This window comes from Neovison vison, chromosome 4 (genome assembly GCF_020171115.1).
Source record: "Neovison vison isolate M4711 chromosome 4, ASM_NN_V1, whole genome shotgun sequence".
Taxonomy (NCBI): domain Eukaryota; kingdom Metazoa; phylum Chordata; class Mammalia; order Carnivora; family Mustelidae; genus Neogale; species Neogale vison.
The window spans coordinates 48,587,948-48,605,656 of record NC_058094.1 but is presented as its reverse complement, the minus strand read 5'-3'; the positions used below and the strand labels follow the sequence as shown (position 1 = coordinate 48,605,656).

The 17,709-nt window shown below is 35.0% G+C and overlaps 1 protein-coding gene across 1 annotated transcript in view; it reads left to right on the top strand.

The window, feature by feature from the left end:
- Window positions 1-17,709, top strand: part of CNBD1 (cyclic nucleotide binding domain containing 1) — a 373,802-nt gene that overhangs the window by 34,301 nt on the left and 321,792 nt on the right. The window contains exon 3 of the mRNA XM_044246969.1: window positions 7,219-7,329. Within this exon, the coding sequence (XP_044102904.1) occupies window positions 7,219-7,329 (111 nt within the window). The remainder of the gene's footprint in view (window positions 1-7,218; window positions 7,330-17,709) is intronic.

Below are 17,709 nucleotides of genomic sequence, written 5' to 3'. Positions count from 1 at the left end.
ATCAACCTTTTGTCTGTACTGTCATTTGCAAATATCTTCTCCCATTCTGTGGGTTGCCTCTTTGTTTTCTCGACTGTTTCCTTTGCTGTGCAGAAGCTTTTGATTTTGATGAAGTCCCAATAGTTCATCTTCACTTTTGTTTCCTTTGCCTTTGGAGACATATCTTGAAAGAAGTTGCTGTGGCTGATATCGAAGAGATTGCTGCCTATGTTCTCCTCTAGGATTCTGATGGATTCCTGTCTCACGTTGAGGTCTTTTATCCATTTTGAGTTTATCTTTGTGTACAGTGTAAGAGAATGGTCGAGTTTCATTCTTCTACATATAGCTGCCCAGTTTTCCCAGCACCATATTCTAAAAGCTTCATCTCCAAATACAATTGCATTAGGGGCTGGGACTTCAACATATGAATTTTGGGGGGACAAATTCAACCTACAGCAGTTACTAATATTTAAAAATAAAAATTTCACATGAAACTTCAGACTTCTGGCTTCTGTAAAAGCAAACTAAACAAAACAAAAACAAAACAAAAGCCTGCAGAGTCTGACCACTTTGGACTTTTCTTAATACGTGATAAAAATGAGAAAACACCAACAGCAGAGAGAGAGGAGGGTTGTGGCTTTATGGGCATTCTTTCCAGTTTAGCGTAAGTCCCCACCTTTTAATACGTGCTTGGCTATTATAAGCATTTAATTTTGTGACCTTTGGATATAGAGAACCCTGAAAGTGTTCTAGAGCTCTTGTTAGTAAATCTATAGGTTTTGGATGTATCTCCCCTTCATCTGCTTGAGGAAATTGAAGTTCTTTCTTTGTAGGTGAGTTTTCTTGCAGGTGAGCATCAATAAAGTAATGAATTTTGTCAATAGACAGTGTTTACTCAGAGCCTAGGAAATTATGAAAGTTATTTTGTGGACAGTATTCAAGTGTCAAATAGCTATTTGGATCCATAGTCATCCTTGCCATAATTCTTAATCTTTCTGTGTCCCTGGCTGTCTAATTATATTTATATCATTTCTCTTAATCTATTCTCCTATCCATATTTAGAAGCAATTATTTGCAGATGTCACATAGTTTTAGACAATAATACATACCTACTGAATGCAGAGAACTATATATTTTTATTTCAAAAGAGACACAGAAATAGGAATATGCTGTCAAGTTACTTTTTGTGATGTAGAATATATATCATAGCATCATAGGGCACTTAGGGCCTTATTCTGAAAATTGTATCATTCCTAGTTCTAACATTTGATTCTTCCACTTTAACCTTTCACATCTTTTTTTAAAGATTTTATTTATTTATTTGTCAGAGAGATAGAGAGAGCGAGCACAGGCAGAGTGGCAGGCAGAGTCAGAGGCAGAGGCAGAGGGAGAGGCAGAGGGAGAGGGAGAGGCAGGCTCCCCGCGGAGCAAGGAGCCCGATTCGGGACTCAATCCCAGGACGCTGGGATCATGACCTGAGCCAAAGGCAGCTGCTCAACCAACTGAGCCACCCAGGCGTCCCCCTCACATCTTTTGCTTCTTGATGATACTACTTTGGAGACAGATCAGAAGCACTGGTCCATGTACACCAGCCACCAAATCTTGAAAATTCTCAGCATTAGTGAAGCAAGCAACTCAGTCATACATATAGAAAATGACAACAGTGAAGGTCTTAGCATTTTGGTGTAAACTTCTCAGTTACTCCAAAGATGATATATCCAGAGCACAGACTGGGGTAAGTTTCCAAGTCTTGTAGAATAGACTCCATGTAGACAAAGGAAAGAGGTCCGACTTTAGTATCTCTTGGCTCTCAATTTCTTTTTCTACAAAATGGGGATGATAGGAATATCAGCTAATATAGTTGTATAAGGATAAATTATCTGAAGCATGTAAACTGCCTAGAATAATGGCTGGCACTCAGTAAGAACTAACATGTTTTATTATTTTGGGGGTGCAGTATATCCAAAAGGATAAGACAATTTTTTTTAAAGACTGTTTTATCTACCTACTTACCTATCTATCTTATTTAGAGAAAGAATGTGAGAGAGGGCACATGAGGGGAGGGGCAAAGAGAAAGGGAGAGAGAGAATTCTCAAGCAGACTCCCTGCTGAGCATGGAGTCTGACCCAGGGCTCCATCGCAGAATCTGGTGATCATGACCTGAACCAAAACCAGGAGGCACCCTGAGAATGGATTTTCAAGTCAATTTAGTTTTCCTTTGTATTCTGTGTCCTCTACTTCCTAGTTATATTGATCAAGTTTGCAGTTTCTTTATGTGTAAAATGGGCAGTAAAGAATAGCAACCTTGTCAGGTTATATAAATATATAATGAGACAGAAATCATGTAAAGATCTTAGTCTAATGTTTTGCATATAATAAGTACTTGACATATTACAAGTAGATGTGTAAAATAGATGATTGTAAAATGCTAGTTCCAAATGGGGAGAAAAAAAAGATCTTGGAAAAGCTTCTAATGATATCAGTGACTAGATTTTAAAAAGAGTGGATTCTAGGGGTGCCTGGGTGGCTCAGTTAGTTAAGCGTCTGCCTTCGGCTTGGGTCATGATCCCAGAGTCCTGGGATGGAGCCCCACGTCAGGCTCCCTGTGCAACCGAAACCTGCTTCTCCCTCCTCCCTGCTCCTGCTCTCTCTTGCTATCTTGTCCCTCTCTCTCTTAAATAAATAGATAAAACTTCTTTTTTTAAAAGAGTGGATTCTTGTTCTGTGTATCTCTGTAGTGTGAGATTAGGCATGAAAATGCCTAATGTCATATTAAATCAAATCCACATTGCATTTTGTGAATCAACTAACTTACATAACATTCTTAAAGTATGGAGTATTTGTTTTATGTAAAGAATTAATATTATGTTTTAGGAAACTTTGGCCAGGAGAAAATAAACTATTATAAATATTTTATAGTGTGTTGTTATTATTTATATTGACAGTGAAACAAGAAAATCCTTCTTGAGGATTTTTATATTCATTGCCATGTGGCAAATATTGACTAAGTTGTTTGTCAGTGTTCATTTTTAAGTATTATCATTTTTCCCCATTTTATTTTATTTTATTTTTCAGTGTTCCAAAATTCATTGTTTATGCACCACACTCAGTGCTCCATAAAATACGTGCCCTCCATAATACCCACCACCAGGCTCACCCATCCCACCACCCTCCTCCCCTCCAAAACCCTGTTTGTTTCAGAGTCCACAGTCTCTCATAGTTTGTCTCCCCCAACTTACTTCTCGTCTCCATCTCCCAATGTCCTCTGTGTTATTCCTTATGCTCCACAAGTAAGTGAAACCACATGATAATTTTTTAATTAATTAATTTATTTTCAGCATAACAGTATTCATTATTTTTTCACCACACCCAGTATTACATGCAATCTGTGCCCTCTATAATACCCACCACCTGGTACCTCAACCTCCCACCCCCTCGCCACTTCAAACCCCTCAGATTGTTTTTCAGAGTCCATAGAAACCATATGATAATTGACTCCTCTGCTTGACTTATAATCTCTTCTAGTTCTGTCCATGTTTATATAAAAGATGGGTATTCATCCTTTCTGATGGAGGCATAATACTCCATTGTATATATGGACCATATCTTCTTTATCCACTTGTCTGTCGAAGGGCATCTTGGTTCTTTCCACAGTTTGGCGACCGTGGCCATTGCTGCTATGAACATTGGGGTACAGATGGCCCTTCTTTTCACTACATCTGTATCTTTGGAGTAAATACCCAGTAGTGCAATTGCAGGGTCATAGGGAAGCTCTATTTTTAATTTCTTAAGGAATCTCCACACTGTTCTCCAAAGTGGCTGCACCAACTTGTATTCCCACCAACAGTGTAAGAGGATTCCCTTTCTCCACCTCCTATCCAACATTTGTTATTTACTGTCTTACTAATTTTGGCCATTGTAACTGGTGAAAGGTGGTATCTCAATGTGGTTTTGATTTGAATCTCCCTGATGGCTAATGATGCTGAACATTTTTTTATGTGCCTGTTAGCCATTTCTATGTCTTCTTTGGATGAGTGTCTGTTCATGTCTTCTGCCCATTTTTTGACATGATTATCTGTTTTGTGTGTGTTGAGTGTGAGGGGTTCTTTATAGATCTTGGATATCAGCCCTTTGTCTATAGTGTCATTTGCGAATGTCTTTTCCCATTCTGTGGGTTGCCTTTTTGTTTTGTTGACTGTTTCCTTTGCTGTGTAGAAACATTTGGTCTCGATGAAGTCCCAAAAGTTCATTTTCACTTTTGTTTCCTTTGCCTTTGAAGACATACCTTGAAACAAGTTGCTGTGGCCGATGTCAAAGAGATTGCTGCCTATGTTCTCCTCTCTGATTTTGATAGATCCCAGCCTCATGTTGAGGTTTTTTATCCATTTCATGTTTATCTTTATGTATGGTGTCAGAGAATGGTTGAGTTTCATTCTTATACATATTGCTATCCCATTTTCTAAGCACCATTTATTGAAGAGACTGTCTTTTTTCCACTGTATATTTTTTTCCTGCTTTGTCAAAGATTATGGACCATAAAGTTGAGGGTCCATATCTGGGCTCTCTGCTCTGTTCCACTGGTCTATGTGTCTGTTTTTGTGCCAGTACTACACTGTCTTGGTGATCACTGCTTTGTAGTAAAGCTTAAAATCAGGCAACATGATGCCCCCAATTTTGTTCTTCTTTCTCAACATTTCCTTAGCAACTCGGGAACCTTCTGGTTCCATACAAATTTTAGGATTGTTTGTTCCAGCTCTTTGAAAAATACCTGTGGGATTTTGATTGGGATGGCATTGAAAGTATCAATTTCTCTAGGCAGTATAGACATTATAACAATGTTTATTTTCTGATCCATGAGCATAGAATACTCTTCCATCTTTTTCTGTCTTTTTCAATTTCCTTCATGAGTGTTCTGGAGTTTCTCGAGTATAGATCCTTTACTCTTTGGTGAGGTTTATTCCCAGGTATCTTATGGTTCTTGGTGCTATAGTAAATGGAATTGATTCTCTAATTTCCCTTTCTATATTTTCATTGTTAGTGTATAAGAAAGCAACAAATTTCTGTACATTGATTTTGTATCCTGCCACATTACTGAATTGCTATATGGTTCAAGTAGTTTGGGGGTGGAGTCTTTTGGGTTTTCCATATAAAGTATCATGTCATCTGCCAAGACTGAGAGTTTGACTTCTTTTTTGCCAATTTGAATACCTTTTATTTCTTTTTTGTCTGATTGCTGTTGCTAGGACTTCTAGTACTGTGTTGAACAACAGTGGCAAGAGTGGACATCCTTGTCGTGTTCCTGGTATCAAAGGGAAGGCTGTCAGCTTTTCCCCATTGAGGATGATATTTGCTGTGGGTTTTTCATAGATAGATTTTATGAAGTTGAGGAATGTTCCCTCTATCCCTATACTTTGAAGGATTTTAATCAGGAATGGGTGCTGTATCTTGTCAAAAGCTTTTTCTGCATCAATTGAGAGGACCATGTGGTTCTTCTGTCTTCTCTTATTGATTTGTTCTGTCACATTGATTGATTTGAGAATGTTGAACCACCTTTGTGTCCCATGGATAAATCCCACCTGATCGTGTAGGTAATTTTTTTTAAAGATTTTATTTATTTATTTGAGAGACAGAGATCACAAGTAGGCAGAGAGGCAGGCAGAGAGAGAGGAGGAAGCAGGCTCCCTGCTGAGCAGAGAGCCCAATGCAAAGCTCAATCCCAGGACCCTGAGATCATGACCTGAGCTGAAGGCAGAGGTTTAACCCACTGAGCCACCCAGGTGCCCCGTGGTAATTTTTTAAATGTACTATTGGATCCTATTAGCTAGTCTTGTTGAGAATCTTGGCATCCATGTTCATCAGGGATATTGGTCTGAGATTCTCCTTTTTGGTGGAATCTTTGCCTGGGTTGGGGATCAGGGTAATGCTGGCTTCATAAAAAGAGTCGGGAAGTTTTCCTTCTGTTTCTCTTTTTTGAAATAGCTTCAGAAGAATAGGGATTATTTCTTCTTTGAATGTTTGATAGAATTCTCCAGGGAATCCATCAGGTCCTGGGCTCTTATTTCTTGGGAGGTTTTTGATCACTGCTTCAATCTGGTTACTAGATATTGGTCTATTCAGGTTGTTAATTTCTTCCTGATTCAGTTTTAGAAGTTTATAGGTTTCTAGGAATGCATCCATTTCAGCTTGCTTAACTCATTGGCATATTAAGTATGATCATTTTTGATAATTATCGAAAAAAGCTGTTAAGATGAATGCTTAACATTTAAAAACAATTGACCAACTTTTCATGGTGGTTGTCAATTAAAAATGGAATGAAGCACATTTTCCAGAAATATAAGTCATTATGTGACACTGAGTGATAATTTACTATATCCAGTGGATCTTGCTATTGGCATTTTTAGTATTTGCCATGGATTGCAAAACTGGCTACAATTAAGAATCACCTGGAGAAGGAAATTTATTTATTTATTTATTTGACAGAAAGAGAGGTAAAGAGAAAGCATAAACAGAGGGAGCGGCAGGCAGAGGAAGAGTTAGAAGCAGACTCCCCACTGAGCAGAGAGACAGATGATGCTGGGCTTGATTCCAGGATGCTGGGATCATGACCTAAGAGGAAGGCAGACACTTAACCAAGTGAGCCATTTAGGTCCACTGTGGAGTAGGATATCTAAAATAGAGAAGTCCACACTGACTTCCATCTTTGGAGATCTTGTTTCCTCAGGAAAAGGATCAGAAGTCTGTACTTAAAAGAAGCATCCCAATGATTCCAGTGATCTTCTGGATTGGGAAGTGCTGATCTTTTGCTCTAACACATCATTATTCCCGTCCTAAAAATACAGTGCATGAGATTTTCATAAATCATCGCAAAGATTCAGATAAATATACTTTTTGGTAATGTATATGTGAACTCTATTTGAATCATTTTGGAGGAATTTAATTATGTGGCATATTTTATGTAAAGGCTTTCATCAATTACAGAAAAAAAATTTTAAGAAGACTCAACTTAAAATTAAATTTTTGGCATTGACATTCCCATAAATCTGATATTCATAAAATATTTCTTACTGAGGCACACTATGGACAATTTTTATAGTGGATAATTTTAAAGCATAGAATGTTTGGTTTTCATTTGCTTTTTAGGGTAAATAGTTGTATGTCTGAAGTTAAAAATCTTTCTCTTGGAAACTATTATCTGATGATATCTAAATTTTTATTTTTCTCTTTATATTTTTAAAACAGGAGTTCTAGCAGTGTGTTCTCAGCTCACACTATGTTTATAAAGCAATATCCTAAAATATTCCTGCAGAAAAAACCCAGACTGCCTAATCTCTTCAAACTGGAGGGAAAAAGGTAATGATATCTTCTTTTGGAAGCAAGCTTGGTGTGTGTGCACATTAAAGAACAAATGGAACTCAAATAATGAAAGTATTTGATCTGGTTCCAGCATTCTGTGCTAGGGAACTCCCAAGCAAATGGAGTTTGATAAGAAAGAATAAATTCACACAGTTGTTTTGAAGGAATTTTAATTATATGGTATGATAATTAGTACTAATAAATGTATGTTGCTCCTTTAGTTTTTTCATTAAAATAAGTAAGCAACTAGCCCTATATAATAAACATAATAAAAGAAAATACTATTAAGAATGTGAAAGATAATACAGGAAATGATACAGAAAAACTAAGAAAATTATAAATTATGATAGAATACCTTATATAGCTTGAGGCTAATTTGATAATCTAGATCTTATTGGTTAATTTTCTAAAAAACTGTGTTACTGAATTTATTCAAGAAGATTAAAATTGAAAAATTATTAAGGTATAAATAGAAATTGTGCAAAGCATTTTTCAAAAGTATTTTTTGAAGCAAAAAAGAACAAAAGCAAAAGTTAAAAACCCATAACCCAAGTGATATCACTAGAAGTTCTTTTCAAATGTCCAAGGAAAGGTGATTTCTGTGCAATTTAATTTTCCTAGAGTGTTGAAAATAAAAAATAGTTTTTGAATTTGCCATGTATGTATAACTCTGATATCAAAATTTAACAGGAGTGGTTACAGTAATAAACAAGAAATACCAATTTTTATTATGAGTATATAGGCAAACATACACAAAATTTAGCACAATAGTGTATTAGATTTATACATCATGTTTAAATTGGCTTCATCTCATGAGCGTAAAGAAGGTTCATTATTAGAAAAGCTATTATTATAACTTTATAATATGATTAGCTCAAGGAGAAACTGTGTGATCTATCAGTGCATAAAGGTATTTGATGTAATTCAGTATCTATGTCTCAAAATAAAATCATGCTTTTATGTGTAATGTGTATAGTAGGTGGCTATTAAATAGTACAAAACATTTATTTTTTCATCCAGCAAGAAACTACTCTAAAGTAGCAATAAAAACACCTTAAGCTGAATTAAAATAAAATTTCATAAAATATATTAAGAAATTATAAATCTCTAAGCTTAGCTTACACTGGTCCTTCATGTAATGTGATAAACCCATATATGCCTGGACGGTGGGACTAGAGCTTGGGTGATTCAGAGAACCTTTCGGCAGAATATAATTGATGAGGAAACATGAATCTTAGCAGACACTAAATACCTACGCTACTAAAACTATTCATCAATAGCTTTTACCTATTATCATTATTGCTGTATTCAACACTCTATAATTCATTTAACATAAATGTCATGTGAACACAAATGTCATGTGACAGATACAATAGTAAGACTTTGAAGTATGGCATGTGCCTGGTTGTGAACCTCTGGTGAGAATGCCTGATGGCAGGCATTTGCTAAATATCGAAGAGCAGGAGAGTAGAAGAAATGCTTCATACAACCATTAAATTCACTTGGAGCAATGCCACATTAATGAAAATAAATGGAAGACCTGGCTGAGACATAGGGAAACAGTTTTACCTGAGCAAAAAATGTGAATACAGAGAAAAAATGAGATCAAGGACTGGTCAGAACTATAATGATTATCTAAAATTTATTTTATTTATGAATTAAGTAGAGAGAAGGTAAATTTTTGGTAGATTCACAGATACAGAATATCAAATAGACAACATTTATTTTAAAAAAGCACTGAATTTTCACCCAAATGACTTGGATTTGAGTTTCTGTTTTGCCCAATTGTGGCAGCATGAGTTTGGGATAGTCTCTGAATATCGACTACTCTGTTTTAAGTCAGGAAGAGAAGATAATATCCTCCTTCAGAGTTATGCATGGAACAAACTTCTTAATTGTACTAACTCTTATTATTATCATGGACTTATAGATATAGGCAGTGATGTTTTATGTAGAATTATACCAACTGTCAAGAAATTCTGCCTCTTTTCAAATGAGTTAACCAACAAAGACAATAATGAATTAATACATATAATACATAACAAATCACTGCATTCTTCACTTCAATAGGTTTAATACTTACCCTTTTTTAAACAAAAAAAGACAGACTTAAAAAATCTTCCTAATTAAAATATACTTGACACACAATATTATATTAGTTTCAGGTATAAAACAGTGATTCAGCAAAACTGTACATTTTGCTATGCCCACAAGTGTATCTACCATCTGTCACCATACAATGGTATTATAGTACCACTGACTATATGCTCTAGGCTGTGCCTATCATCCCTGTCCCTTAGTCATTCCATAACTGGAAGCCTGTATCCCCCACTCTCCTTCACCCATTTTGCCCTCCCTCCCAATCGGGAAACCACTAATTTGCTCTTTGATTTATGGGTCTCTTTCTGCTTTTATTTGTTTATGTATTTGTTTTATTTTTTAGATTCCTTATACGGTATTTGCCTTTCTCTGTCTGAGTTATTTCATTTAACATAACACCCTCTGGGGCCATCCATGTTGTTACATATGGCAAGATCTCATTCTTTTTCTTATCGCTAAGTAATATTCCATTGTATATATACCACATCTTCTTTATCCATTCATCAATGGACATTTTGGGTTGCTTCTATATCTTGTCTGTTATAAGTAATGCTTCAATAAACAGGAGTGCAAATATCTTTTTTAGTTAGTGTTTTCATTTCTTTTGGGTAACTGTCCATTAGTGAAATTATTAACTTGTATTTCTATTTTCAATTTTTGGAGGAAACTATACTGCTATCCACAGTAGCTGTACCAATTTTTATTCCCATAGACAGTGCATGAGGGTTCTTTTTTCTTCACATCATCACCAACACTTGTTATTTCTTAGAAAAGACATAGACTTTATTATTTTTTTAAAGATTTTATCCATCTACTTGACAGACAGAGATTACAAGTAGGCAGAAAGGCAGGCAGACAGAGAGAGAGAGAGAGAGAGGAGGAAGCAGGGTCCCCACTAAGCAGAGAGCCCGATGTGGGGCTCGATCCCAGGACCCTGGGATTCTGACCTGAGCCGAAGGCAGAGGCTTTTATTAACCCACTGAGCCACCCAGGTGCCCCAAAAAGACATAGACTTTAATCAGTACACCTGCATATCAGCTCATTTCTGGAGTAAAAGAGGTTTAAGGAAGTGATAGCAACTGAGAAAACAATAAGCATCACAGAATGTGTTTATCTTTGTTGAAGATATATTTATCAAATAAGTAATGTTTTAACGGAGGTTAAGAATTCATGTATTTACAAGGAAGCTTGTATTCTTATTTGAGTTTTATAAATCTTTTGACTTACCGTTTTGGATAGTAAGGTTAGAGACAATATACTTTTTTTTTTTCTTTTAGAGAATGAAAAAAAAGTGTATAAGCTGCAACTTTTATACTGGGAAAATTTAGTCCACATTTTTAACCATTTTTCATTTGTCTGTGGGCTTATTTTAATGTTAAACAACAAAGTTGTGTATGGGCTTTGGTTATAATGTACTCATCTCATCAAATTTAGCATCAAATCAGACATTGCACTTAATATGCAGAGTGTGGCATTTTAGAGTTTTTTGATACATTTTTACTCGACATTTTAATGAAGTCCAATCAGTATCTATTATTTAAAAAAATTTAATTCTCATTAGACATAGGATCAAATAAGGACAAAGAAAAAGGAGTAACTTGCTATGTTTAGAAGGAGTTTCAGGTTTATAACTAATAACAGATTATGATAGGCTTATAACCAGAAAATGGTAAAATTCAGTAAAACCATTTTAACTTAGCTTGTGTTATATAACTTACAACTGAATAATTTGACTTGGGAAGAGTAAAAGGATTTTAGTAGCATGCCATATTGTGGTTCCTGCCTATCAATCCCAGGATTTTACTAAGAGTATTTTTTCAACATGCTAGAGGCATCCTGACTAGAAGAGGTCTGCCGGGATGCTTCTCATGGGCCCAGAAGTCTGGCCATGCTCAGTTGGACAAATTACTAATTAGTCCAAAAGCTGTCAAAAGCATGTTTTGTATAAGGAATTGATGCTTCAGTTTGGACTTCAGATTCTAAAGAGACTATGATATCTCAGCTGCTTGAATTGAAACTCAAAATTTTACTTCTAGATCTAAAAGCAGCAGTAACATGTACCTTTGATCTGGGTCAAAATGATGTGGAACTTTTCTGTAATAAATACATTTTTTCCAAACACATTTTAAAACAGCCATTTGGTATAGTACACATACTACCTTGATGGATTATAAATTCTCTCTAAAACTGTAAGTGCAGAAAATGCTGGAAAGCAAAGGTGAGTATCTGGAGATGAAGCAACTGAAAACCTATAGCAAATGGATTCTGGTAGACTGACTCAAAAAAAAAATCTCTGCAAAATTACTTCCTTAGCTTGTGGTTTTCTTTTGAGATTTGGACTTTATTTTATTCCCTCACATTGTGAAAATTATCCATGTGCTACAGCTACATCTAAGTAGTGCTTATTTCATGCTAGCTTGAATCTGGCCTCAGGGTAATTAAACATAGGGTATTTGAAAAATGTGTATTTAACATTAGAACAAATGGAACTCTCCTTTTTATGATTATAAACCCCCTATTTTCTCTGAAGTTCTGAAGTCTATCGAATGAGATGCTTCCTGTGTCTTTTTAAAGTCAAAACTATCATAATTCTGTTGTATTATTTTTCTCTAAAAAGAAAAGCAAAAATTTACATTATCTGGAAGAAACCTTACGATAATATTTTATCATTTGTTTATTCATTTAAATAACATCTACTGAGTACTGACCGTATCTTAAGTACAAGTCACACGAGGTCTGTACTCAGAAGATATGGCTTCGTAGCACTGGCAGGCACAAAGAGGTAACTATATATAGTTACCTCTTTGTATACTTATATATATATATAAGTATCAGAGGTGACAGAGGTGATTGGGAGGTGGTTTCCACTCAGAGTACTTATGTTAATTGCAGACAATGTACTGGAAGATCAGCGCAAGCATCCTTGAGGAAGTGATGTTGAAGTTCAGGGTTAAGTAAGAGTTGGCTAGGAGAAGATAAATGGTTCCTGAGACAAAAACAAAAGAAAACAAAGCAAAACCAAAACACCCAAGTGCATGCGGTGGTCTTCACACTGTTTATTATATAAATGCTGGTGAAGCTATTTTTCTGGTATACTAATTGCCTAGTTTAGTAGTTGCCACCAGAAAGTTGTTGAAAAAAATTTTTTAAATCTTTAGTCAATTTCTTCCATATATATCAAGATGGGGGTGCTGGTGGCTGAGGGTGCAGGTAGAGAAGATAGGAGGAAAGAAAAAAAGAAAACAGAAGGAAGGAAGGAATGAAGAAAGAAGAAAGGAAGAAAAAGGAAAGGAAACGAGAAAGAAAGAAAGAAGGAAAGAGAAAAGGAAGGGGAAAAAGGAAAGGAAGAAAGGGGGAAAGGCAAGGGAGAAATAAAGGACAGTCATGCTAGCTCATGAGAGCAATAGTTGGACCTTTTGGAGAATTCTATGAAGGAAAGGGGAGAGAAGTTTATAGAAATCTAACTAGTTGCCTCACCCATGCTCTGATGTCTTTTGTGGCCCAAATCAAAGCCTTTACTGTGGCAGTATCGTAGCGAAGTGGGGTAGGATTTCCCTGCATTAGAGTGGACTGTTAGAAGGAAGCTTCAAGTCTGAATCTAAAGAAACCTACCATCCATGTTTACAACTGCCACTGAGGAATGGCTGATTATGCTAAAAGGAAGGCCCTTTTGTCACACTTCCTTCCTGATCATTTTGGTTAGAATTGTCTAACTACATTAGACAATTTGGTTAGATTTAGATTATTTTGGTTAGAATTATACATGGGAATATCTGCTGAGGAAGGTTGAATGACTCTGATGGGGTAGAGACATTTTAACTTGGAGCTGTGGAGCTATCCAGGAGAGAGGAAATGGAGAAGTGTGTACAGAGTAAAGAGAAACCATTGATCCTAGGCATTGGATTGAGGACATTTAAGAAAGCGCGATTTATGAATTTCAAGTGTGCTGTACTATATGTGATACATCATCTCTCTAGGATAACCCCGGTGTTTGATGAAATCTATTAAACTTACAAATGCTCTAAATATTTGGTTTAGTTTAGTTTTGTTGAGGAAATATAGTCAGAGCTGGTTTTATTTCTGGATAAATAAGACATGGAGTAAAGAGTATTTAAGGAAGAAATAGTACAATCTGGGGAAATGTTGAAATCTTAAGGAGAGATTTGTACTTCTGAGGATTTGCATGGGACTTTATCTAGATTTTAAGAGGCCAGTAGAACCCAGCTTTCATAATTTGTATTGCGTGAAATTCCTGACCAATATCCTGATAATGGAAAAATGTGATATCATCAGTTAAGAGACAGGTAATAGACATGGTGTAATTATGAGTTCAACTGGAAGAGTATTGTAAATGTTGATGTATTTTCTTATAAATCCCATTCGTCAAAGTTATATGCAACTAACAGGGAAAAGCCATCTTTGATTAAAATGGAGTCCTTTCTATGCTTTGAAAGGCTATAGTTGAATGTTTGGATCTTCTTTCACATTATGCACTATTGGTGACAGGAAATTTGCCTCCCTGTGCTTCCAAATTGGCCTTTCCATTTTTCAAAACTAGATGCTTCATTCATTACTTAAAGTAGCCATATGGGGCTGAGATCTCTTCAAAGAGATTACTTTGAAAAGAGGAATAGAAATTCTAGAAATTTACTGGACACGTTTTCTCTGCATTTTAGTTTTCTCTTCAATAAATTAAGTCTAGTGTGAGTGACAGTATTGCTGAATGGTTACACTGTGTTTTATCATTGTTTCTCAACAGTCAGTAATAATTAATTCCTATACAGAAGTCAGGTAGAGAGTCTTGGGACTGAAACAATATTTTCTATAGAATGTGGAAATGGGGTTAGAAAAGAAACTTGATAAAAGCCACTGAAGGGACTGTGTAAGAGCTTAACAAAGCTAATTTAAGAATGCTGAGAATAATTAAGGATCAGTAAAAATTAGATAATATAGATTTGTAATCACCAAGTGTGTTACCAGTTCAGCAATGTTCTGTGGGTGGAAAAAGTAGGGTGATTAAAAAGGAAAAATTAAAATGATATATACCTGGGAACTGAGAGAGTGAGCAAAATAAAAGCTTCTTTGTTTGGGTTTGGAGGTTAGCAAATGTTTGTTGAATTGGATTGTGAATACAGGGAGTTTAGGTTATAAGTGAAGACAGAGCATGGTATTTGATTACACTTATAAATATATATTAATATATTGTTAGATTAAAGGTTGTCTTTAGACATCCCACCTTTAAGAATCTGAGCTTATTAATTTCAACCAATCCTTAGTAAGTAAATAAGCTTTTTGAAATAATCTCACTTTCTTGCATTTTCATATGGCTTGTCATATATTATGGAAAATGTATTGCTGTTTTATTACATAGAGTACATGTTAAGTCCAGCTGTTCACATTTAACTGTGGATTTTCTATTGCTCTTTGGAAACGAAAAGAGGAGACTTTGAGTTTGGCATAGACATTTTTTTAGTAGAAACTAGGGAAATATTGCTTACCTCTGTCTAATCTTAAAATATTCTTTCTTATATTATAAGAGATGACAGGATTCCAATGTTTGCTGTCAAGAGTACATAATGGAACTTGCCTTTGAATCCTCAGTTGTAACTTTGGATATCTTGGCAACGTGTAGGACAAAGTCAGCACTATTGTACAGCATAAGACAAAGCTTGCAATTTATGAACTTGTATCTTGGGGATGGCATTTACCCATAATTATTTCCCTGGTTTGTCACTTTATCACTTAATTAGTGATAATTAAGCTAAGCTTAATAAATGGATTATACATAGTACACTTAAAGTGACTGTATTTATTTGTATTTTTATGAGTCAGGCTGACTTTATTTAAAAAAAAAAAAGGATCTGAGAATCCTCATATTTTACTCTGGCTCTAACTACTGCCTAGTAAAATTTATAAGATTTACAGAAAAGTGGGGGATGGAGTTACAGATTTGGGGAAATGATTTTTTTTTTTTTAGATTTTATTTATTTATTTCACAGAGAGAGATCACAAGTAGGCAGAGAGGCAAGCAGAGAGAGAGGGGAGGAAGCAGGCTCCTGCCGAGCAGAAAGCCTGATGCGGGGCTCTATCCCAGGACCCTGAGATCATGACCTGAGCTGAAGGCAGATGCCTAACCCACTGAGCCACCCAGGTGCCCCGGGAAATGGTTTTTTAAAAAAGTTTGTAAGACCTATAATACAAGAATACACAGATTGCAATGTGTTGTTCTGATGGCCTTTGGACTACTCACATCTGGGTTTGTTGTTCTGCAATTTGGCAAGTGTGTTGCCTTAACAAGATTACCTAAAACTTTGACTCTTAGTCTCTTCATCTAAAATGGAGACAATAATATGTACTCTATAGTCATGTTGGAGGACTGACTGAGATAATGTATACTAAATGTTATTTTATTTTGCTTGGTGGTGGTGCTAAATCCCAGTCACCTGAATTTATTGAGGCCTTTTTTTTTTGGTCTTTAATATGGCCAATTTAAAAACATTGATAGCTACAAAAACTATGATGTTGCACAAAACTATTATTTTACTAGTGCATGATTGTGGAATATGCACTGGCCATTTAGAAAACATTGGTCCACTGCGTTATACAGATCTTAAAAATGTTGACATTTTTATGCAATATATGAAGATCACAGTTTTTAATATCATAACTAATCATCAGAAAAGGCTGAAGTGTTAGGAATTTGTCAAGTTTACAGACGTGGATACAAGTTTTCTAAAAATCAAATTTTACTTGAAAGCTTGAATTTTATCATAAGTGACAGATACTGTATATTTGAAGTGACAACTGCACTTCACTCATTTTTGAGAAAATATATTCCAAACATCAAAGTCATTTATTATCATTTTTTTTGGCTATTCTTTCAAGTAAATATGAAGTGCAGTGAAAAAAGTGGATAGTTTAGCTTACAAATCAGGTAATAACTCACTTTTGAGAAAAGAAATCCATTTGAAATGCTGCAAAAATTCTTTATTCTTTTCATTTCGTCACACAGAATATCACAAAAAAGTGTACTCAGGGTTAGAGGATTGAGATTTAATAAAATTAATATTTTTTCTGGCTTTTTAAAGATTGCAAGTGTGTGGCGGTGAAGAATTCAGTGACTTCTAATATAGTTTGCTCTCATTACTCTGAATCATGCTTAGTTGCAAATAGTTTTACCCATCATTATTTTTGCATGATTAAACTTCAACACAGCAAAAAGAGGGAAATCACATCTTAGTGATTTTTGATCTTTTTGATATTTTGATCTTTTAAAATAATATTTTTTCTCTTTACAGTTACTGAGGAATTAAATAACAGTGATTTCCTATAGTCTATATAACTTAATAAATGCATGAAACATGATTAATATTTTACAATTAGATTCACAAAAATCAAAAATTTAATAATATGGTGGCAGTGAGAATGTAGAGCAACTGAAACTTACACCTGGACTACTGTTTTAGCCATTTTAGAAAATAATTTGGCTAATTATTAATATAATTGAGGATGAACATACATTATGACTTAAACATTCTAATCCTGGGTCTATTCCCTGGAAAAGTTGTGTATATACAAGACTAGTCATGGTAGGCAAGTTTGTATAAAGCAAGCAAACCAACAGAAAGCAAAACAAACCTGGAAACAAAATCTCAGTTGCCCACAGATGAGAAAATGGGAATAGAAAATCCCCTTTGTGATATATAAACATAACGAAATCTTAGATAGCAGTAAAATGAGTGAAAGATAGTCATTAAGTCTCACAAACACAGTGCTGAACAATAACAACAAAAAAGAGAGTTACATAATGCTTAAGAATTCATTTCTTTATCAAGTGCAAAAATAAATATGCAAAATTAAAATTAAGTTTTTAAAGGGATGCATACATTTTTGATTTATCTGTATAATGAAGACCAAGGAACAAAATTCAGGGTAGTGGTTATCTCTGGAGTGAGTGCTACATCTGTCCATGGAGAAGTAGTTGTATAGTGCCACAGGTACTTTATAAAGATCTGAGTGGGTACACTAACACTGTTTTATTGTTATTTGTAAAAGTACAATGTATTATGTATTTTTTAACTTAATAATCAATAGAGAAAATGCCAAAACTTTAAAAAGTTAATAGCAGAGAAATGAATAGAATTGCCTAATTATTGGCTTATTATGGTAACTATCCAATTCTATAGATAATTTCATGCATCCCTATCATTTACCTTGAGTAAAAATTAATTCAGAAATAATTAGGTGTAATGATTACAAAAATATGGAAAGATTACT